The 24,204-nt window shown below is 48.4% G+C and overlaps 1 protein-coding gene and 1 long non-coding RNA gene across 4 annotated transcripts in view; one reads left to right on the top strand and one right to left on the bottom strand.

The window, feature by feature from the left end:
* Positions 1–4,671: 4,671 nt before the first annotated feature.
* LOC118239133 lies at positions 4,672–14,972 on the top strand. Its single transcript, XR_004770717.1, has 2 exons — positions 4,672–5,794; positions 14,108–14,972. It is a non-coding gene; the product is annotated as an uncharacterized LOC118239133 (long non-coding RNA).
* Positions 14,200–24,204, bottom strand: part of Galnt10 (polypeptide N-acetylgalactosaminyltransferase 10) — a 141,752-nt gene continuing 131,747 nt past the window's right edge. For all 3 annotated transcript variants that reach the window (XM_027427436.2, XM_027427435.2, XM_027427437.2), the window contains 4 exons: positions 22,312–22,533; positions 21,262–21,378; positions 18,277–18,426; positions 14,200–17,220 (listed from right to left, as the gene is read on the bottom strand). In XM_027427436.2, coding sequence (XP_027283237.1) covers positions 17,062–17,220; positions 18,277–18,426; positions 21,262–21,378; positions 22,312–22,533 — 648 coding nt within the window. In that variant the 3' untranslated portion in view covers positions 14,200–17,061. The remainder of the gene's footprint in view (positions 17,221–18,276; positions 18,427–21,261; positions 21,379–22,311; positions 22,534–24,204) is intronic.

Genomic DNA, 24,204 nt, shown 5'->3' with positions numbered 1-24,204 from the left:
CCCCGGGATCCGGGCCCGGCCGCCCTGGGGCTCCCGAGGCCCGCCGGCTCCCGCCTGCTCTGCAAAGTCTCCACCCCGCGGCTCCTCGCGCGGGGCCCGGCCTCGAACCTGCCGTGTCCGGGCCCCGCGGTGCTCACGGCCCGCCCCAGCGCCCTGCCGCTCGGCGGCGCCCCGAGTCCCCGCGGCAGCCCCTGGGCCGCCCCGGCCGCCGCCCGCCCGACGCGCCGCACCACAACAGTGCGCTCCCCCGCCCGCCGCGGCACAGCGGAAGTCCCGCCTCCATGCGCATATTGGCCGTATTCTCTGTATGGGCGGGGCCTTCGTCGCCGCTGGCGTTCCCCATTGGGCGCCGCCGCTGCCGGTCTCCGGTGCCAGGCTACTTCCTGGACTCTGCTGGGATGGGTTCAAAGTAGAGAAAGTGCAAGAGGGAAGAGTTACCCGGGCGAGGGAGGGGAACGGGCCGCAGGTTCAGTCCTAGCTGTGGTGTGGGTCTGGAAGAATGCAAGATCTTCTGGTCCCAGTTAGGATGGTGAGCAGGGTCCTCGCTCCGAGGAAGAATGCTGAGCGGGGTCTGGAAGAATGCAGGGTGTCCTGGGCCAGTGGAGGATGGTGAGCAAGGTCCTGGCTCTAGGGCGAGATGATGAGCTGGGTCAGAAGAGACGCGGGGTCCCTACTCCGGGGATGAATGCTGAACAGAATATGGAGGGACGCAGCGTCTCCACTCCGGGATGGGATGCTGAGCGGGGTGCCCATTGCGGGGACGAGATGCTGTACCAAGACAGGAGGGACACAGGGTCCCGTCGAGGGGCGGAAAGCTGAGCAGGTTCCTAGTTCCTGCGCAGAATGCTGAGGTGGATCCCGGAGCAAGGTGCCGGCCCCGGGACGGAATGCTAAGCTGAGTCTGGCAGGCCGCAGGGTCTGGTATACCGAGCAGGATGCTGAACGGGGTCTGCAGGAAGCAAGGTCAGAATTCAGCAGAGATCACGGTCGAGGTGGACTGAAGTATCGAAGACTGGATTGAAGAAGTATCGAAGACGTGCATGGGAGAACTAAGGGACCCGCATAGGGGAGGGGTATGTGAAAGGGGACCTTAGGGAGAAAGTCCTGACAGGAGAACACACTGGGTAAAACGGAAAGGCCTGGGCTGGAAGGCCTGCGCAGCAGCGGGAGGTAGAGTGCATGAGTGCATGACAAGGGACAGAAAGCCAGTGTGGAGGTACATTTGCGAATAAAGAGGGTGGAGAGACAACGGAGGTCTGACAGGAGAAGTAACAGTCTTTGCCCCCAGCCCCCCGTACACCGAGGAAGGAGGGGCTTAAAGAGGAAAATATGGGTTGGGGCAACCCTTCTCTGGCTTGTTCTGGATGTTTTGTAGGCTGAGGCAACAGAGAAAGGCCCTTAGGCCACCCACAGACGACTTTTTAGGGACTGATTTGTAGTTTTATTGCTTCAAGTCACTCGGGCCAACCAAGGAGGAGGCCACCTCATCCTTCCTGAAAATACACAGGGAATTTTCTGAGGGTCTGGTCATATAGCCAGTAGTGTTGTGTGGGGGTGTGGGGGAGGGGATGGGGTGGGTGTTAGGTGCCAGATAAGCTCTTAAAGTTCTCTTCAAGGGCCCAAAATGAGTTTGTACAGTCTTATTTTACTTATTCCACACAGGAGATAATATGTTAGGAAATTTTAGCCCACTACGGGGCCTGAGGCTGTAACTCAATGGCAGAGTGGTTGACCAGCACACCCAAGGCTCTCAGTTTGTTCCCAGCACTACTTAAACAGTGTGTACTGGCACAGGCCTGTAATCCGTCTCTAAGTACTAGCTTCTAAAGTTCAAGGTCACTCTTGACTGATTACATAGCACACAGGCCAGTCTTGGTTTTTGTGAGACCTTGTCTCAAAACATGTCCATTATGAATTTGCTTATAAAAAATACCTCAGCTGGGTGGTGGTGGCGAGGTCTTTGAACCCAGCACTCTGGAGGCAGAGGCAGGCAGATCTCTGTGAGTTTGAGACCAGCCTGGTCTACAAGAGCTAGTTCTAGGACAGCCTCCAAAGCCATAGAGAAACCCTGCCTTGAAAAAACAAACAAACAAACAAACAAAAACAAAAACAAAAACAAACAAAAATCCTCAAAAGTTACAAAAGATAAGTGGTTAAGTGAAATTTAACATCTGAAAGAGATGTGCACTTGATTTTTAAGGTTAAATTCAACATCAGTGTGTACGTGTGTTAAAATTCACCACCAACTTTGGCAAGATTGAAGAGGAATTGGAGAAATGCCTCTTTCTTTTTTAAAGATTTATTTATTTAGTATGTATACAGTGTTCTGCCTGCATGTGTGCTTTCAGGCCAGAAGAGGGCACCAGATCTCACTACAGATGGTTGTGAGTCACCAAATGGTTGCTGGGAATTGAACTCAGGACCTCTGGAAGAACTGCCAGTGCTCTATAACCTCCGAGCCACCTCTCCAGCCCTGAGAAATACTTTTTTAAATGCTGAGTAAAAGATTTGGAATAAGCTCTGCATGGTGACACACACTTGTTATGCCAACACTTGAGAGGTGTGCAGGGGGATCAGGAGTTCAGGGTCACTCTCAGCTATTTGTTGAACTTGAGGGTAGCCTAGACTACGTGAGACCTTGAGTCAACAAAATAGGATATAAAATTGCATGTGAACTTGTAAAATGTGATATTAGTGTATCTGTGTTAAAATAATCCATGCACAGGGTGGGAGGCCGGAAAGATACTGCTCTTCCAGAGGACGCCAGTTCATTTTCAAACACCTATGTTGGGTGGCTCACAACTGCCAGTAATTCCAGTTCCAGGAGATCTGGCCTTCCTGGGTACCTGCTTGGGCACACATACACGCACAAGCACACACACTTAATTAAAGAAACAAAGCCATCTTCCCCCAACAAACAAACAAATAAACAACAAAAACCTTGCTGGGTCAGTGAGATCACTCAGTGGGTTAAAGCACTAGCCAATGAGGGTGCTGACATGAGTTCAACCCCCAGGATCGACTTGGGAGAAGGAGAGAACTGACTCCTGCAAATTGTCCTCTGACCACAGCCTCACTGTGGCATGAATGCACCACTTCCCCATAGGAAAAAAAGTAAATGTAATAGAAAATTTAAAAATTGCCCGGTGGTGGTGGTGGTGGTGGTGGTGGTGGTGGTGGTGGTGGTGGCGGTGGCGGCGGCGGCGGCTTCGGTGGAGGTGGTGCATTACTTTAAACCCAACACTCAGGAGGCAGAGGCAGACAAATCTCTGAGTTCAAGGCCAGCCTGGACTACAAAGTGAGTTTCAGGACAGCCAGAGCTACACAGGGAAACTCTGTCTTGGGGGAAAAAAAAAAAGGCCAGGAATAAAAAATAACTCCAGAATACAAACTGATTATTTTGGGGTGGTAGAAATGTGGTTGACATTTTTATACTTTTGTTCTACCTTTGCATTTTTCCTACTAAGCATTTTTTTGCCTTTACAGTAGAAAAATATAATAAAATATTAATGGCAAAACACAATTTGCTAGATGTCTTCCTTCAGAGTCTGTATGTTCCAAAGCAAATTTTTGAATGTGTCATGTGTACCATACAGAGGGGGCGCTCTAGTTTCACTTCTGTTGCTGTGATATAACCCCTTAAAAAAAAAACACAACAATATAGGTGGTAAAAGGGCTTATGAGGCTTATAATTCCAGTTCAACATTGAGGGGAAATCAAGGCAGGAACTTGAAGCATCTCATCCGCAATCAGGAGGAGAGAGAGAATAAGCATATAAATCCTTGCTTGTTCTCCCCACTTAAAGGGGAAAAAATTATAGCCAGGTAGTGGTGGCACATGCCTTTAATTGCAGCACTTGGGAGGTAGAGGCAGGTGGATCTCTGTAAGTTTGAGGTCAGTCTGGTCTACAGAGCAAGTTCCAGGACAGCCAGAGCTACACAGAGAAACCCTTTCTCCAAACCAAAACAAAAATTATATATTTTTATTTTACATTTATGAGTGTTTTACTTGTATGTGTGTGAGCACCACATGCATGCAGCACCTTTGGAGGCCAGAAGAGAGGATCAGATCCCCTGGAACTGAAGTGACAGTTATGAGGCACCATGTAAATGCTTGGAACCAAACCCCAGTACTTCACAAAAGCAGAAAGTGCTCTAAACCACTGAGCCATCTTTCCAGTCCTACTTTCTCTATTTGTACACAGCCCAGGGCCCCAAGCCGGGGAATACTATTGCCCACGGTAACTTGGTTCTTTCTACAGTCAACTAACAATTTAAGACCCTGAGACATGCCTACAAGCCAACCTGATCTAATGAACTCATTGAGAATCTTCTTAGATGATTTTAGGCAGTGCCAAGTTGATAGTTAAAACTAACTGGCACAGGTGGCTACAGAACAAAGCATGATCCTGTTCTTACAGGGATGCCCTGTAGGTAGGAGTTCAGTGTACAGAGAATGCAGTTGGGGGGCAGGGGGCAGTGCATACAAGGCAGTGTGCATTGGTTCTGAGGTTCCTTGGTATAGAAAATGTTCTGCTTTTCTTTGCATGGTTTTTTTTTTTTTTGGTTTTTCGAGACAGGGTTTCTCTGTGTAGCTTTGGAGCCTATCCTGGCACTCGCTCTGGAGACCAGGCTGGTCTCGAACTCACAGAGATCTGCCTGCCTCTGCCTCCCGAATGCTGGGATTAAAGGCGTGCGCCACCAACGCCCAGCTTGCATGTTTCTTATGTTGAGATACTTTTCAAGTATCTTGCATTCAGCCAGGTCATTCCAGCACCTAGCTGCTTCATTACCAGCCTTCCTTGGCTGGAAGGAGTAAGCAGCTTTTCCTTGGGGGCTCCCGTTCTGTCCTCAGGGCTGACATTCATCATCTCAGTGTCCTTTAGAGTCCCCCATCTACCTTACTTGGCAATCCTTTATTAGTGCAGTACTGTATTAAAATCAGCTCATCTTTGAATCCCTTTTTCTTTTTTTAATGTGCACTGGAGTTTTGCCTGCATGTTTGTCGTCCGTGTGAGGCTGTCAGATCTTGGAGTTACAGGCAATTGTTAGCTGCCATGTGGGTGCTGGGAATTGAACCCAAGTCCTCTGGAAGAACAACCAATGCTCTTAACCATTGAGCCATTTCTCCAGCCCCAAATCAGCTCATCTTTAGACCAGAATAAGCACCAAGGCTGTTTGTAGAGCATATGTGTGTATAGGAGCTATGCGTGTAATGTGTATGTGTGTGTATAGGTTGTCATGTGTATAGAATGTATGTGTATAGGCATCATGTGTGTAGAATGTGTTTGCATAGGCACCGTGTGTGTAAAGTGTGTGTGTGTAGGAACCTCGTGTGTGCACCTGCTCCCATGCTCTGCCATCCTTTGCAGAGATTCTGGAGTCTTTCTTCAGGGATCTTCCATCACAACCTTTCCCTGTGGGTGTAGCTCTGGCTGTTGCTGTTTTAATGACTTCATAGTACTATGGCTTATGCACCAAGCAGTTTTTGATGGTCAGCTTGGCTGTCAGAACTGTCTTCAGATCTGAGTGCCTCTCTTCAAGGGCTATGATATGTGCTGGGATTAAAGGTGTGCGCCACCATCGCCCAGTGATATGTTAGCAAATTATTTCCTCCCTGCCTTCGTTCTCTTTCATTATGAGACAGTATCTCACGTATCCCAGTCTGGCCTGAAACTCACTACATGCCAAGAATGACCCTAAACTTCTGATTCTCTTTCCTTCATCTTCCAAGTTCTGTGATGACAGACATCCAGTGCTGCTGAGGATGGAACCCAGGACTTCAAGCATGCTAGGTAAGTGCTCTACTCGCTGAGCTACATCCCCAGCCCCATTTCACTGAAGCCTGCTATAGATAGTGAGTGCTTAACACAATGCCTGGTCAGCATTAAAGGTTAATCAATGCTAGCCTGTCCACCTACCTCAATTCACTTGCATTTGCTTCCAATAGCTGTATCCCCCCCCCCCCCCCCCGCCCCGACAGGGTTTCTCCGTGTAGTTCTGACTGTCCTGGAACTCACTCTGTAGACCAGGCTGATCTCAAACTCACAGAGATCTGCCTGCCTCTGCTTCCCGAGTGCTGGGATTAAAGGGGTGTGCCAGTACTTGTTGGATGAGTGGGTAGATGGATAAGGGTAATGACCTCCAACCTCCAGAACCCAGAGGCGGTACAATACTGTGGCATGGACCACTGACTCTGGAGTCAGTCTGGCTTGGGATCCTGGCTCTGCCACTCAGCCTGGGAACCTTGGGGAAATGACACAGTCTTACCATGCCTCAGTTTCCTCATCTATAAAATAGTAACCTTTTATGATTGTTGTGATAATCATCTGAGTTAGTAGATACAATAAGCCATGTATAATAGTGCCTGGCACAAGTTTGGTGTTCAGCAAGTACTAGTTATTATTAGAGGTTAAATCAGTTATGGTTGGGTTTGGCAAATAACTAAATCTCCATGTTACTCTTACCTTCAAGAATTCTGAAGCAATCTGAAAGCTTCCCTCAAGAGCCAAAGAACAAGGCTTCTTTGTCACTCTGAAATGAGGGTGGTAGGACTGCCAACCCCATGGCTTCCTCCTTGACCAAGATGGATGCTGGAGTTGCCTTGGCATTCTGGCCAGAAGGAAGGAGAGACAGGACCTACTCTCTGCCCTTAGGGAGACTTCTCAGGGGCTATGGGGACCTCCCACTTGTATCCCTGGTCAGTATTTGGCCACACCTAACAGCAGGGAGTAGGGGATGGGTACAGGAAAATGTTCTTTGACTTTCTGGTAGCTATGTGCTCAGTGAAAATGGAGGGCCTGTGACTAGGGTATAAGGATGACATATGTAGTGTGTGTTTGGCCATAGCCAACTATTTCTGCCATACCTCTTTTAAAATTCCCATCTCCTTAATTTGAGGACTGGGGATGTCTGGTTAATTTGGTTCTATTTTTCTGGTAAATCTTCTCTGATACAATTTTCAAAGATCTGCAGAGGTTTTGTGGTCTTTTTTGCTTTTTTCTTTGTGGTTTTATACCTGTTAGTGTGGGTGGATGCATTATATGAATAGTTATGCATACACACATGTGCATATGGGGATCACAGGTTGCCATAGAGTGTCATTCCTTGGTAGTTTACAACCTTTATTATTTTTAAAAATAATTTCTAATTGTGTGTATGTGTATGTGTGGGCCTGTGAGTGCAGGTGCCTGAGGAGGTCAGAAGGTGTCAGTTCTGCATGAAATTGGAGTCACAAAAGGTTATGAGAAGCTCAACATGGGTTCTGGGACCTGAACATGGTTCCTCCAATAGAGCAGCAGGGAGTACTCTTAACCATTTAGCCATCTCTCCAGCCCCAACTTTTATTTCTCTCACTGAACCTGAAGCTCATTGGTTTGATTAAGGGGGCTGGCTGACAGGGATCCTCTTGTCTCCACCCTTCCCAGTGCTGAGACATGCGTACCCCTACTCCCAGCTTTTTACCCATGTTCTGGGGATCAGAACTCAGGTTGTTAGGCTTGGCAGCAAGCTTCTTTACCTGTTGAGCCTGCCAACCCTGGGCGATTCTTTTTATGTATCAGAGTTCAAGACCCTGCTTTAAAGGTCAGTGTGTCATAAAGTTTCGTTACTTTTGTGTCATTGTGACAAAAACTAGCCAGGAGCTAAAAGGTGGAGCTCTTTAATTTGGCTGTTTTTCTAGGAGTTGGCTATACTGTCTAGCAAGGAGAGGGACATTTCCTGGCAGAGAGGGGCCAGGCTCCTAGATAACTCCAACTAGTCCTACCTCCTGCTCTTTCACCGGCTCCTCACAACCCTATCATATGAATCAATGAAGGGATTCATGTCCATGCAAAGGCTCTTACAGACTCAGGTGGGCTTCACTTCCCCCAGCCCCCAGTGAAGACTAAGACTGCAGAAATAACTGGTCTCCAGAACTGGGAGAGGAATATTCAGATGAAAAAATGGATTGAGAGATACAAGGCTGAGTGGCTCTTTTCGGCTTTGTGTGGGTTTTAACAGCCAAGAGAATCTACTTTGCCACATATACCATATACAAGTTTAGGTATTTTTGTATCTTTTTTTTATTATTATTTTGTTGTTGTTTGTGACAGTGTTTCATGTGGCCAGGTTAGCCTCAGATTTATTATGTAGCCAAAGATAACCTTGAACTACTAATCCCACTCTCTCCACCTACTGATTACAGGAATGCTGCACCATGCCCAATCCACAAGGTGCTGGGGATTGAACTCAGGGCTTGGTGTGTGGGCAGCAAGTGCTCTACCCATCCCACCACAGCCCCGGCTCACAAGCCTAAGTCCTCTGTTTGCAACAGTTACTGGATTCCTTAGAAAGATTTCTACTGTTTGGATATGTCAGTCTACTCTTCTGGGCATTTAAATCTTTGAGAAAACTCAGGCACATTCAGTTCTTAATTGTCCTTTAAAATATCTAAGGAAGTTTGATTAATTAAGGCGGTAAGTCTATCAAATGATTAAGAAGGATTAAATCTATTAAACCTAACAATTCAACACTAATAAAGAACAAATGAAAATGAGTCTTCTTGTCTTTGGATGAAAAGTTACTATGTTTCAAAGTGCCTAAGCCTGTAAATTGAATTTAAAACTTTAAAGGAGCGGGGGTGGCCCACAGCCTTTAATCCCAGCACTTGGGAGGCAGAGGCAGGCAGATCTCTTGGAGTTCTATGCCAACTTGTTTTACAGAGCTAGTTCAAGGACAGACAAGACTACACAAAGAAACCCTGTCTCCAACTCCCCCCACCACTCCCAAATGGGCAGCCTTAAACTGGCTGTTAGCACACACCTAGAATCCCAGCAGAAGCAAAAGGATCAAGAATGAGGCTAGCCTGCACTAACTACACAGAGAGACCTCATGCTTAGAAAGTGAAGACTGACCTTGCAAATTTCCCTCACTCCACTTCATGCCACCACCAGAATAAATAAGTATATATAATTTAAAAATTAAAAAGTAGTCTGGGTTTGGTGGAGCACATCTTTAATCTCAGCGCTTGGAAGGCAGAGGCAGGAGGATCTAGCTCTGTGAGTTTAAGAACAACAGCTAGCACTCTAAAGAGAGACCCTGTCTCTAAACAAACAAATAACTGGTGTGGCACCATACACCTTCAATCTTTGTGATCTCTGGAGGCAGAGGCAGACAGATCTCTGTGAGTTTGAGGCCAGCCTAGTTGACATAGTCATTTCCAGGACAGCCAGGACTACATAGTGAGAGCCTGTCTTTAAAAAAATAATATTTAAATAAAACAAAACAAAAAGCCAGAATTCTAGGTGAAGGTGGTGCATGCCTATAGTTCCAGTATTTGGGAGGTGGAGGCAGGAAGATCAGAAGTTCAAGGTCATCTTCGGCAGACCTTGATTTAAAAATACGCACTTATTGCATGTCCAGGCCACAAAACTAGAAAAGGGATCATGAAGGGGAGGAAGAGTCCTCAGTGGAGGTGAGAAATGGCACAGTGGACGTGAAGAACAGAGGTGAGGACTAACTAGAAGAAGAAAGGGAACCCATGAGGTGGGAAGGCTGATATAGGGAGGACCATGCAGAATAAGGGCACCTGGCACATGGGTGAAGACATGCTGATAAAACACATTGCTTTGCAGGTTAGCCTAAAAAAAATCAAATAATTAAAAAACAACTGGAGGAGGCAATGATATAAATACAGTATATATGAAACTTTAAAAATTAATAAAGTAATTAGAATGAATTTTGGATTCGCCTGTGTCAGTTAGATAATGGACAGGGTATGTGGTGCTTCCAGACCTGTAGAGGGCGAGCCTTTCCTTCTTGATGCCTTTGGCTCCTCCTGGCCTCTTTGATGTTTGCTCACCCAGCAAATTTCTCAGGAGGTGTCATGATACTGTTTCCAGTCACTGGAAAGTTCTTTATCTACAGACAAAATTAATAACCCCTGCTTCCTAAGTCATTCATTGGTGAATTTGGGTGAGGAAAGAGAATCAGCCACTCCTCAGGGAGACGTGTCTTGAAGCGGCTGAGTGATGCATGCAGGTTTCATCTGTGCATCGCAATGAACATCCTTTCATTTTATTTATTTAAAGATTTATTTATTTATGTACACAGTGTTCTGTCTGCATGTATCCATGCAGGTTAGAAGAGGGCACCAGATCTCACTACAGATGGTTGTGAGCCATCATGTGGTTGCTGGGAATTGAACTCAGGACCTCTGGAAGACCAGCCAGTGCTCTTAACCACTGAGCCATCTCTCCAGCCCCTCCCCTTTTTTTTTCATTTTATTGAGATTGAGTCTTGGCATGTAGTCTTAGTCTCCTGAGATCTGGGATTATAGATGTGTGCAACTGCAGCTGGATTGCAATTAACCTTTTTTCCCCCAACTTTTTATCGATTCTTTATGGATTTCACAGTATGCATCCTGACCCCACTCATCCTCTCAAATCTGTTCTTTGGCCTTGCAACTCCCCCCAAACAAAACAAAATGTAAAAGAAAAACAAAACAAAACAAAATTCTCAGTGTGGAAGCTGCAGTGGTCTACTGAGTCACACCGTTTATCCTTTAATCCACACATCTTTACTGGCAAGTGTGCATTGTCACGAGTCATTGGCCTGGTTTGAGACCTCTGGCTTCTGCTGCTCTATTGATAATGGGCCCTCACTGGAACTCCTCTTGGATATCTTGTTGTTCTGTGTCATAGAGATCCTGCAGTTTTGGATCTGCAGGTCGGGCCTCTTCACATGGTCCTGTACTTCATAGATGAGGTGGATGTTGGGGCAGGCCAACTCACAGCCCTGGTTCTGGGCCTGGATGGTAGCTGAGTTAGTAATGCCCACCAGCTTTCCCTTGTTGTCACCACCAGGAGACCTCTCCAGTACTACCCCAGCTAGCTCACCTAGTACAGCCGGCAGCAAGGAGCAGGACCAGTTCTCCTGCTCTCACATCCTTGGGTCCAGCTCACTGGTATTTACCACACCAGTGTTTTACTGTTTTGCCCAGGTGAGATGTTGCCCCCCTCTCCCAATTGCTGTAGGGGACATACAAGGGGTGGGATGGGGTCAGCTTTCCTGTTCTCATGCCCTCAGGGCCAGCTCACCTGTGTCCCTACCAACAGGGTCAGCTCTAGTGTGCTGCCCAGGCAAGGTGTAGGGCTCTCTTTCCTGTGTGCTGCAGCCGGTGGGGGGCTCTCCCACTCTTATGGCCCAGGGGCCAGCTCTCCCACCTGCCATAGGTGGCAAGGGATGAGGCAGTGAGGGCATCTTCCCTTCACCCATGCCACCATATGGCAGATGAGGGGTGGGGCCAGATTTCCCATTCACACTTGTGGATCACCTGCACCCCCTGTCAACAGGATCAACTCTACTGTGCTGCCTAGGTGAGGTGCAGGGCCCCTCTCCTGAGTGCTGCAGCCTGTGAGGGGTGGGGCCAACTCTATGCATCCCTATCCTCACTGCTTTCATGGTAACAGGAGCCACAGACATGGCCCTTAGCAGTAGCCCAAGGTCCAGACAACACCATGGCCTCTGGTGGCAGTGCAGACCACTCAGATCTGTATGGCCCCAGCAGAGACACAGCCCTTGGGACATTAATATGGCCCTAGGTGGCAGATGGGATTGAAGGTATGTGCCATCATGCCTGCCCCCCTTTGGGATTTATTTTTATGTATCTGAGTATTTTGCCTGGGTATATGTATGTGTACTATATGCATGCCTAGTGCTTACAGAGGCCAGAAGAGGGCACTGGATCCCCTGGAACTGAAATTGCAGATTGTTGTGAGCCACCATCTGGGTGCTGGGAACCAAATCCAGGTTCTCTGCAAGAGTAGCCAGTGCTCTTAACTGTGGAGGTGTCTCTCCAGCCCCATCAACCACTGGTTTTAAGCAGGTCCTTCATTGACCTCTCCTTGGTTTTCCAGTGTGTAGGTGTCTTAGTCACTGTTCAATTGCTGTGAAGAGACACCATGACCAAGGCAACTCTTATAAAAGAAAGCATTTAATTGGGGCTTGCTTACAGTTTTAGAGGGTTAGTCTATTATCATCATGGCTCAGAACGTGGCAGCAAGAAGCACGGCGGCAGGCTGGTGTGGTGCTGGAGATGTAGCTGAGTTACAATATTTCTGCAAGCAAAGGAGTGGGGGAGGAAGGGAAGGAGGAGGGGAGAGAGGAGAGAAGAGAGAGAGAGGAGAGAGAGAGAGAGAGAGAGAGAGAGAGAGAGAGAGAGAGAGACTGGGTCTGGTATATGCTTTTGAAACCTCAAAGTCCATCCCCATTGACACACTTCCTCCAACAAAGCCACACCTCTTATCTCTAACAGTGCCACTCCTTGACTGAACATTCAAATATATGGGCTTATGGAGGCCATTCTTATTCTAACCATCACTGTAGGTGATTTCATGCCCAGAACTTGGAGACCTCAGCATCCTCTTGGACCTCCAGGGTTATAAAAATCTCAAGGCTATGTCTCCTTTGTGGAACTTATCTAGATGCTAATGCCGGGCTGACTTTAGCTCCTTCAGGGTCTGTTCTTGCTACACTACAGAATCAGAGCAGGGCTCTGGCAGTGTCTGTCATTCAGTAGACAGGTGATACTTTGTGGCTGTGAGTCAGGGTCTTATGAATTAGTTCAGGCTGGACTTGAAGTCAGAATCCTCCTGCCTCAGCATCCCCGAGTACTAGAGTTATGGGCATGCTGGACCAGTTTGGTCTACTTGAAACTGAACAAAAAGCCAGTATTTATGTCACATTGGTTTCATGGATGACTTCCCAGAGGCTGGAGACAATAGGCACAAAGGGCTTAAAAACAGCACCTTGGAGGCCAGGCATGGTGCTGCATGCCTTTAATCCCAGCAGAGGCAGGCAGATCTCTGTGAGTTTAAGGCCAGCCTGGTCTACAAAATGAATTCTGAGACAGCTACAGCTGTTTCACAGAAAAACCCTGTCCCGAAAAACAAAACAAAAGCCCAGTACATTGGTGGTGGAGAGCTAGGTCATTAATTAAGATTGATTGTTAGTCTTGCATATGATCTAAATCTGGCTCTTAGAACCCATGTGGTATGCTTCACAGCTACCTGTAAGTCTGTATACTTGTACATATAAATTCATCTTTAACAAGAAAGCAAATGAAGCCAGGCGGTGATGTTGCACTCCTTTAATCCCAGCACTCAGGAGGCAGAGGGAAGTGGATCTCTCTCTGAGTTCCAGTCCAGCCTGGTCTACAGAGTGAGTTCCAGAATGGGCTACATAGCTACTGGGAAACTCTGTCTTGAAAACCCTGTCCCCTCCTTGCTCCATAAAAAAAGAAAGAGTATCAGATCCCCTGGAATTGGAGTTAAGGATGGTTGTGAACCACCATGTGGGTGCTGAGAATCAAACCTGAACCCTCTGCAACAGCAGCCAGTGCTCTTAACCACCGAGTCATCTCTCCAACTCCAGGTGTGCACCTTTAAGAAGACTGTCATTCACTCTTTCTTCCACCATTTAAAAAAATTTCTATTTTTTTTTCTTTTTTTGAGACAGGGTTTCTCTGTGGCTTTGGAGGCTGTCCTGGAACTAGCTCTTGTAGACCAGGCTGGTTTCGAACTAAGGTCAGAGTCCACATTCCTGGTTCTTTGCCTTTTCTAAGCTATGGCCCATAGCACCCTCTGGTGGCTGCTAAGTGACAACACCAGGGCCAGTTTCTGCTCAGGGTTCCTCTAAGACAGCATATTCAAACACTGGTCAATTCACTGTGAATTAAGGCCCAGGGGGGTAGGAGTTGTGCAAGATTTCATGGAGGGTGTTTTACTCATGGTTGTACAGTTGACAACCAGTCCAGAAACACTTTGATAAACAGGTTATTTGTGGTTGATGGGTGAGTTCATTGCCCTTTAGAATTCCCTCCCTTCTGGTCTAATCTAGAAGACTCTGGGCATGGAGTTCACCCCTGTGCTTCTCCACACCTAAGTCCCTTTCTGTATCATGGCTTTTGCAGGGGCAGCCCTCAGCCCTATCCTTGGTTTGGTCTATCAGCTCTGCAGGGCAATCCTGATGGCTTCACCCCAGCTTCTAAGACATTCTGGTTAGCTACTCTTCGTGCTTTGCACCTACAATAGTCCTCACTTTGGTCTGCCTTCCCCTCTGAGTTTCAGCTCTCTGCAGGACATCTGGAAGCTGGGCAGGTGCTCAGTGCTCTGAGGACATCAACAGAAAGGCAGGTGACAAGGGACATAGCAGAAACCACTTTCAAGAAAGTCTGGAGGTTTATTGAACAATAGCAGTCACAACTGAACATGGTAAGTTGTCCTTCACAAGGCTCCCTCTTCCAGGCAGGAGGGAGGAATGGTCTTGGGCTTTCCCCATGGAAACCCTGTCTCACTTCCCAGCTTCCCTACCTGTAGCTCCTGAGGACTCAGCCTTCTAGCCAGTCACAGAGCAGAGTGGAACATGAAACCTGGGACCACTCTCACCTAATGGTGTTAGCAGGGTCCTGGCTCAGCATCAACCTTGAACCAAAATATGACTTGGATTTATCATAGAAAGCATTAGGGACAAGTGTTGATGAATTGGCAGAACTGCAGTCTTTGTCCCTTTTACTCTGTCTTTAGAAAACTACAAACACAACGCCTCCTGAGCGCTGAATGCAAACTGCCTAATCTGGAAGAACTAGGGACTGCCAAAGGGAAGAGTCTGCGCTTCTCCTCCACACACAGGGACAAGTGTGACAGGAAGGACTGAAGAGGCACCATGATGCTGACTTTGGAAATCCACTATGCCCACCTGCTGCCTCAAGAGAAGACCTATCATTCTTGACTGCTTTCACACCCAGAAGCTCCAGTTGGCAGTAGAGGGTAAGACAGCTTGCCACACAAAGGCCTTGCCTCACAGCAAGGACACGCTGCATTCCAAAGTGTTTCTGGAATCTTCTGGGCAGAGTGGTTGTGGGGGAGGCTGCCTTTCTAACTGCATCTTGTTTTGTGATTTTGGCCTCTGAATAAAGCTTTAGAGGAAAAGAGACCAGCTGCCTGGCTTGTCACTTGGCCAGTGGCATGTCCACAGGTCCTTGTGCCTGTGCAGACTATCAGCTGAATGGAAACCTGACTCTTTGAGATAAGGCTGTCCACACCTGACATCAAAACAAGGTGGAAATTAAGCATTCGCAGTCAACCACCATACCAACCTGGGCCTTCCTGAGACATATCTCCTCAAGTCTTATACCCTAAGATCAGACAGAGTTCAGCAGTCACAAATGCCAAGGTGAGCTCAGAGGAAGTGGCTGCCAGAGAAGGGGGATGAACCAGATGAGAATGAACGAAGTGATTGAGCAAGTGAGTGAGCGAGCAAGGCTGGGGATGGCTGTGGCTGCCCCTGCCTTAACCATCTGCTTGGCTTGACATCACCTGGAAATTCAGCAGGTCATCTCACCCCTGATAGTGAGGGACAGGCAGAGCACTTCTGGGGGTTGGCATTCCCCCTACACAGGGCTGCCAGGTTCCTAGAACTTGCAGACCATCCTGTCTCAGGGTTGGTTCCTGCACAGGTAGGCAGTTGCCCTGTTGTGGGGCCTCTGGGTCTCAGGCTCTGCTTTAAGCCTAGCACCTCTTGCTTTTGAGTCAGACATAAGGACACACACTCAGCTCACAGGACCTGCACAAATGCCCCTCCTCCAACCGCCCCTGTTTGTTTGTCTAGCAAGGCACTAGGAAGTGGTTCAAGTTTAGGGAATCGGCTGCTCAGTTGCATTTTCTCTTTGTAAAAGGCACGATTTTTATTGTAATGAGGCCACACTGCTCTCTGAGGACTTGACTCCCCTTGGCAGCAACTCCCATCCCCACTGGATTCTAGACACCCTTCCACCCCCCATTTTGATTCCTTCCTAGCTGGCTATTTGTAAGGTAGAATGTTCATATGGAAAAGGAAGCTAGGAATCCATGAGTGAGCTGGGACAGCACAGGGGCTGCATGGAGGTGGCTCTACACCAGCCACTTGGCCAACCTGGGGGCTTGCCAACCTCAATACCAGAATCTCTGTCCTCATGTATCAGTTACTTCACTGGTAAGTAACACAATCAAGTGACTCAATCCTTGGAGGGTAAGTTTTTGTTTGAGACCCCCTGGGACCCTGACTGGGGCTAGGGATGATCTGGTCAGGGAATAATAGCTCATGAGGTCCTCATTGTTAACAAGGCTGCAGCTTCCATCCCTAGGGTCATATATGGGCTTGGGGCAGGGGTTGCCTGACACTCGGCTGCTTGCATTGTATGCTCACACACCTAATGGCTCATCTTGGCTTTTGACAGAACCACAGCACTTTTAAGAAACTCCAGGGTTCTGTGAGGTTAGAACCACAATGGTCATTATCTGGGGATGCTGCCCCCATGGGACTCTGGAGGTGAGCACCTCACAGCACCCCGTTCCTCTCTGAGGGCAAGGAGCTGCTAAGGAGATAGAGAAAGGGCTTTGGAAGCATGTACTGGGAGCTGTTCAGTCTGGAGGTCTACTTATCCAGCTGAACTAGCCCCAAAAACCTGGTGCCCAGACAGCCCTGAAGCTAAAATGGGCATCTGAAATACCCAGAGAGCCAGGGGAGACATCCTTTACACCTGGCTGCAGAGTAAGGGGGGAATCTTGCCTGGCTGCTGGCCAGGGCTAGTTATGGAACACTCTGAGGTCACAGTGGGCTTTCATTGTCCTGGACCAACACAGAAGCTGGGCAGTACTGGCAGTCACCCCCAGCACAGGCAAATTGCCTTGCCAGTGGCTGGCACATAGGCTTAAAAGCCGTCCTAAGGCCAATACCACCTTTCTTTGTAGGGCACTGTCATGTCTGGGAGCAGCCTGAGGACTGGGCAACCTTACAGGACTAATTTTCTGGCCTGAGGCTACCCAGGTATTCCTAACACTTAGGGGACATTTGACAGGCCTTCTTGTAGAGCCATTTGTACCGTCTGTTCACCCTCTGGCCCTACCACACAAGTGCTTCAAGAACCCTCTGTCCTGAGCCATTTGGCCCAGCACCTTGGTGCCCATAGGTCCCCTTCTCCCACGGGAGGAAGGCTTGCAAGCTCCATAGCAACCTGAGGGGCTTGTTGAGGAGGTCTGAGGACTCAGTTTCTGTTGAACTCTTCTAAGACCGTAGAGTTGGTATGTTCAAAGAGCCACTGCTGGGTGAGGGAGGAGGGGTTGCAGGTGTTCATGAAGATCCTGTGGTCACTTTCACTACAGTCCATGCAGCCGCCACTCACAGGGTGGTACAGGGTCTTGTCCTACAAAACAGGGAGCTTGTCAGGTGGGGGACACAGCAGCTATGACAGCAACAAGGAAGCAAGAAGTTGATTTGATTGGTGCTCATATCCTGCTGGCCCTGCTCTTGGCCAGGTATGGCCCAGCATCTCCTGTTTCCTTGTGATGAATGTTACTTCTAAGCAGGACCTTCAACACTGACTGCTTCCAATCAAAATGCACTCTGTCCCTGCTGTATGGCTTGGCTTCTTCCTTCCTTCCTTCCTTCCTTCCTTCCTTCCTTCCTTCCTTCCTTCCTTCCTTCCTTCCTTCCTCCCTCCTTCCCTCCCTCCCTTCCTTCCTTCCTTCCTTCCTTCCTTCCTTCCTTCCCTCCTTCCCTCCCTCCCTCCTTCCTTCCCTTCCTTCCTTCCTTCCTTCCTTCCTTCCTCCTTCCCTCCCTCCCTCCCTTCCTTCCTTCCTTCCGTTTCTTTCCTTTTTTTGAGATAGAGTCTCACTATGCTGCTCTGGCTGACCTGGAATTTGTTATGTAGACTAGAGTGGCCTCATCTGAGATCTGCCTGCTTCAGCCTCCCCAGTGCTGAAATTAAGATGTGCACCACCACACCCTAGCTTGGCTTTCTCCTTTCTTTCTTTCTTTCTTTCTTTCTTTCTTTCTTTCTTTCTTTCTTTCTTTCTTTCCTTTCTTTCTTTCTTTCTTTCTTTCTTTTCCTTCCTTCCTTCCTTCCTTCCTTCCTTCCTTCCTTCCTTCCTTCCTTCCTTCCTTCCTTTTTGAGACAAGGTTTCTTTGTGTAGCCCTGGCTGTCCTAGAACTAGCTCTGTAGACCAGGCTGGTCTCAGACTCACAGAGATCTGCCTGCCTCTGCCTCCCATGTGCTGGGATTAAAGGTGTGTGCCGCCACTGCCCATTGGCTTTCTTTTTAAGATGTATGAGTCTGGGTTTCCGCCCTCTCTCTCAGGGCTACATTAACAGCAGAGAGGATGAGTGGGCAGGATCTGCAGGGAGAAGTAGGAGGCACTGCAATCCTTAAAACAACCTCTCAAGCAGGTTGTCTGCACCCCCATCCCACACCACTCCCCACCTTGCGGTACTTCCACAGCTGGTTGCCCTTCATGCTGTGGCAGTCGTAGAGGGTGACTGGGCTATTGTGGGAGACAGCATCAAAGCAGAGCTTCTTGGTGTGCTGAGGGTCTCCAGGCCGGATGTCTTCCTTCCAGGTGAAGGTGAAGACCTGCATACACAGGGACATCAGTAGAGAGGTGGCAAACACCGAGAATGTCCCTCTTGGCTTACTAGTTCATTTTTTTGAGATGGAGTCTACTGTTTGATGGCCCCAATCTTGTTATATAGCCAGGGATAATCTTGAACTCCTGATCTTCCTGCCTCCAGCTCCCAGGGGCTGAAATCACAGGTGTGTGCCACGACGCCTGGCTTGCTTGGCTGTTTTTATTTATTTAGTATTTACTATTGTTGAAACGGGCTTTTACCCTATTGCCTAAGGAAGGCTCTAAACTCTGTGAACTCCTGCTTCAGCCCTCCCAAGTACAAGCATTTACAGACATGCACTGAAACACTGGGCTTCTGTTTTGTTTTAATTAGGAAAAAATTAATCTCAGGGGTCTGAAAAAGAGTCTGTTGACTCTATCTCCTGCTTTAATAAGCCAGCCTTAACTTTTAGAGATTTGCTTTTATTATGAGTGTGTCTGTGTATATGAGTGTAGTGCCTGCAAAGGCCAGAAGAGGGCATTAGATCCTCTGGAGCTGGAGTTATAGAGCGTTGTGAGCTGCCCAGCGTGGCTGCTGGAAACTGAACCCGGGTCTTCTGTACACAGTATTTTCTTTTAACTGCTGAGCCATCTCTCCAACTCCTGTCACTCATCATTAAAAGGTATCAACTCCCAGCTAATCCTATCTCCTTGTTGCTGCTCCTACTGTGTTCTTAAGTGCATTCCAGACAAAGTAACACGTCAGAAGCTTCAGCGGGCACCACTCTAATGAGAGGAAGTCCCCTCAGAGACCTTGGTGTCACTAATGAAGACCCAAGCTGGACCCACTTCCTGAATTTAGCTGATTAAGGCTCTCCCCACCCCCCACCCTCGCACCTTTCCACAGCCCTGCTGAAGAATAAGTAACTGCTGATACTCATCCACACTGAGTGTGGTGTGCTTCAACTGCCTAAAACCACCCTGAAAGATAACAAGCCATCCCTCTCCAGGGTCCCTGTGCTCCCTGGCCTAATCTCCCGCTAGTCCCCTCATGGCATCCCCAGGCCACCAGAGATCGTCTAGATTTCTCTAAAACTGGGATCATAGCATGTCTTTTGCCTTTGTCTACCTTTCTTTCTTTTCAACGTAATCTCACTGTGGACGCTCTAGTTGCCAGTACATTTACCAACAGTTCATTCCCTGATGTGACGGTCCTGTATGCTGCTTGTTGCCTCTTCCTGATATCTGGGCTGTTTCCAGATTTTGGTTCAAAAAGCAGGCCACTAAGAACATTTGTGCGCAAGTTTTTGGCTACATAGTGGGGTTCCAGGACAGCCGGTGCTACATAATGAGAAACCCCTAGAAGGCTGGAATTGTGCTGAATTTACATAGTGGTTTGGAAAGGACAGCCAGCAGTGCCGAATCTTCCTGGAAGGAGATGCCAACCTTCATTTACTCACGCCTTTGATTTCCACCAGCAGGGCTTGCTGTGTGCAGTGCTCAGGACTTTCCAGCATTTTGTTAGAAGCCTGAGTAGTAAACACTGCTCATGCTCTAGTACATTTGTATTTTTAATTTGTATCAACAAGAAAACAAATGACAATAGAAGCTGGCATGGATGCAGGGCAAAGGAGCTCTGCTACCTTGGGGAAGAACTCAGGTTAGTGTAACACCTGTGAAAATCGGTGTGGAGGGGCCTCAAAAACAAAATAACCTACTATATTGACCCAGCTCTCCTCAAAGGAATCTATGCCAACACATCAAAGAAAGACATGCTGTTAATTAATTTTTTTAAATTATTTAATGTACACTGGTGTGAGAGTGTCAGATCCCCTAGAACTGGAGTTACAGACAGTTGCAAGCTGCCATGTGGGTGCTGGGAATTGAATCTCGGTCCTCTGGAAGAGAAGGTGGTGCTCTTAACCACTGAGTCATCTCTCCAGCCCCCTGCTGTCACTTATTGAAACAAGATCTCACACAGCATAGACTGGCCTTGATCTCCCATCTCCTACCTCAGCCTCCAAGAGTACTGGGGTTAACTACAGGCGTTTGCTGTCATGGCCAGTTATGTGGTGTTAAGGGTTACATCCAGAGCTTTGTACATGTTAGCAAGCACTCTAGGAGCTGAGCACCTATTTCCCAGTGGTTTTGTTTGTTTTAATTTATATGTATAGGCTGGGAGTGGTGCACACCTTTAATTCCAGCACTCGGGAGACAAATAGGCAAGAGGTCTCTGAGTGTGAATCTGATCTGGTTCATATAGCAAGTTCCATGATAGCCAGGGTCAAAAAAATTAATTGTGTGTGTGTGTGTGTGTGTGTGTGTGTGTGTGTGTGTGTGTGTGTGTTATATGTACCATGGCATGAGTGTGAGTCAGGGGAAACTTTGGGATTTGTTCCCACCTTCTACCCTGAGTTCCAGAGATTAAACTCAGGTTTTTAGCCTTGCAAGGCAAGCACCTTTCATTACTCTGCAGAAAGGTCCTCAACAGAGCTGGCCAGAGGCTGCTGTCACACTCTTGAATCTGCAGAACCATGAGAACTGAATGCTCAATAAATTTCCATTCTTTATAGAGAACTCAGAACAGGGTATTCGGTTATAGTAACAGAAACCAGAGCAAGCACGTGTGGACACACACACACACACACACACACACACACACACACACATACACCTACCTATTGGTTACAGGCATGAGGGTGGGAGTGAGTTTAATAGGACAGTCCAGATGAGCAGTGGTACCTATCAGATGCAGGAATTCCCTTCTGCTTTCCCCTGGTGCTCTGGGACTCATCTGCTGGTTGACAGCTATCCCTCTTCTCTAAGTGCGAGGACCTGGGAGTCCCCTGAGTAGCTCTTACCTGCATGCTGTTCCAGGCAGCCTCCCCACGGCCCCGAATGCAGGTCTCAAGCCTCAATGGTAAGCCCGATGTGCCATGCTTTGTGTCTGTGCACAGTCCTGTGCCCACATTGCGAATCTGAGGGCAAAAGGAAGAGCAACCACTGAGGAACTTCAAGGTGTCCACTGGGCCCTGCTGGGTGATGAGGAGACTAAATCCAAGACAGGCTGAAGTCTGAACTGCCTTAGAGGAGCTTGCCCCAGGCTGCTGGAGGTCCTCCTGACTGTGAGGGACAGGATCCCAGAGGCTCCCCAGTGACACTGTTCCTGAAGGTAAGGAAGGAGGGAGGCTGAGGGCCTTCTTTGGCCTCACCCAGCAGATCCAGGATCCAATTTGACCCCCATTCCAGGGGCCTGAGGGGCAGGTGTCAGTATCTTGGAAACTATTCTAGAAGGATGCAACATCTTTGCCATCCATCTGGAGTTATCCTTTAGGGCAAGAAACTGGCACAGGGAAGCAGGAGTTCTCCCCAGCCCACTCCAAAGAACAAAAGTGGCCCTGGCCCATACCTCAGCCATGAAGGCTGGAGGGTCAAGTGGGAGCTCTGGGCTGCAGATTTGCTTAGGACGTACACATCACCAAGAGGCAAGGTGGTGACACTTGAGTTAGTCTCAAATGGGCTCCAGAGGTTTTGGTGAGAAATCCTGTAGTCTGCAGGAGGATGAGATGGAGATGAGGATATTACGAGCATTTCCAATGGGCTCCATGAGCTGGGAACATGGTTCACCTGAAGAGCATGGCTTAGATTGTACAAGCTTCTGGGTTCCCATCCCCAACACTGCAAGCCAAAGGGCCAAAACCCAGCAGTGTCTCATAATCAAAAGGTGAGATGAATGCTGACCCAGCTTAAATTCCCAGAACACTCAATAGCACAATAAAACAAAACCAGAAAACAAAAATCAGCCCCACCATGACAGGCTCTGAAAGGGAAGAAAGGATGGAAAGTGACATTTAGGCTTTCCTGGGCACATTCCCCCAGGGTCTGTGCCCAGTCCCTCCAACCACACTCACCTCCCCCCACGCTGCAGCTGGGGGCTCTACAGGTGGGTAGAACTTGGGCAGGTCCCAGGCAATCTTGGTCATAAACCACTTGAAGCTCTTGCAGTTGAGGGAGCCTCGGAGCCTTTTCTGAGCCACAACATCCCCAGCTGAGAGGTGGCGGTACTCTGGTCTGCGCTGGTATATGTATTCTGCGTACTCATCCATCCACACCTCCGCCACTCGCTTCAGGTTCTGCAATGAAAGACAGTTGCAAGGGTCAGCTGGCTGAGAAGCCCAGGCCAGCCCAGAGTCATCTAGCCAGCCCTTGCACTTTTTTTTTTTTTTTTGAGGCAGGGCCTCTCACTGAGCCTGGAGCTAGGCTGATAACCTGCATATCCCAGCTATCCTGTCTCTTCCCCAGGCTGGGCTGTGGTTATAGGTGTCTTTTTATGTGGGTGCCACTTCCCTGCAGCCACTGACCCCAAAGTCAGGGCCTTACACCTGTACATGCACTGAGCACTTACTAAGCTGCTTCTCCAGCTCTTCAAAGCCAATTTGAGTTGGTTGTCTGTCATTTTCCACCAACAGTTCTGTCCAAATTCCATGATAATAATTTGTGCCCAGAAGGTCTAATCCAACCAGCAGGTGGGATTTCTAACAATCCTCAGAGGTTTGAGAGTTTTATTATAAAGCCTCAAGACAGCCAACTATAAGACAACCAATGGTGACTGGAGGCAGCCCTGGGCAGAGTAATTTGGAGACAGGAAGACTAAGATCTTGCATGTCAATCATGTGAAAATCCCTCATTCCTGCAGTGTACCCTACTCGGAACACAAGAGCCTAAATCAGAGGAAGCCCCTGCTTGCAAATCTCTTCCTTCAAACCCAGGCTTCCTTCAATAGCTAGGACCCCTTTCCCCCTCCCCCAAGACACACACGGAACTGGATGGGCTTGACTTCTATCTTGAGGTTAATCTGAATTTTCCTCTGAAGTGAAACAGTGATTGACATCTGTGAGTAAAGGTTTGCTTTAGGAGCAGACAGCATGGCGGGGGCTGGACAAATGTTTAAGTGTTTTCTGGTGGAGATAATTGAGTTTTGCAGACCAGATGGTCGCAGGGCATGGAGCTGTAAAATAGCCAGGGCCTATGTAAATGAGGGGGTGTGGTCATGCACCAATAAAACTTTATGATGTCAATCATAAACCATTGGATTTTCAAGTGTCACAACCTGGTGTCCTAAGTTCTTTGGCTTCCCCTCCAGTTTTGCTTAGAACTGTAAAAATCATTGTTAGCTCTTGATCCAAGGAGAAAGTCACCTTCTCCTGAGCATAGGGAGGTGCAGAGACACCAGGGAGGCCCTGCATGGGAATCCAGCTCTGTGGCAGGGCTCTGCGACAGATTCTAGAGACAGCCAGGCTGCAGCCACTGACCCCACTGAAAAGAGAGCTGGTGCCACAGGATGCCTGGTGGAAGAGGAGGGCCTCAGAGTCTGCACATCGAGAACATTCTAGAACATGGTAACTCTTCTCTTTCCCTGCCCTCCACCTGCTGCAATACTGCCTTCCTCATGCCCCAGTTCCAGGGACAGGCCTGTGTAGTAAGACCTGGTGTTTGTTCTAGAGGCAGATGTGCCAATAAGAGAGCATGTTGGCTCTCTCAGGGCCCTGAGAACCTCTACGTGTCATTCAGGAGGCAAGTGTTGCTCTAGATGTCTGTGAATCTGGTGGCCAAAACAGTGAGCCGACTTTTTTTGTCTTTAGAGACCGGGTGGTTTTGAACTCTCCATCCCCCTCGTCTCAGATTCTGGAATGCTGGGAGGAGCAAACACGTTGCACCTGACCTGGAACTAAATGCTGGCAGTGAGCTGCACTTACAGTGGGCACAGGCACCTCACGTGCAGCCACACAGGTGACAGCTGGGCT

The sequence above is a fragment of the Cricetulus griseus genome, chromosome 7 (assembly GCF_003668045.3).
Source record: "Cricetulus griseus strain 17A/GY chromosome 7, alternate assembly CriGri-PICRH-1.0, whole genome shotgun sequence".
Taxonomy (NCBI): Eukaryota; Metazoa; Chordata; class Mammalia; order Rodentia; family Cricetidae; genus Cricetulus; species Cricetulus griseus.
This window is presented reverse-complemented; position numbering and strand designations above follow the sequence as displayed.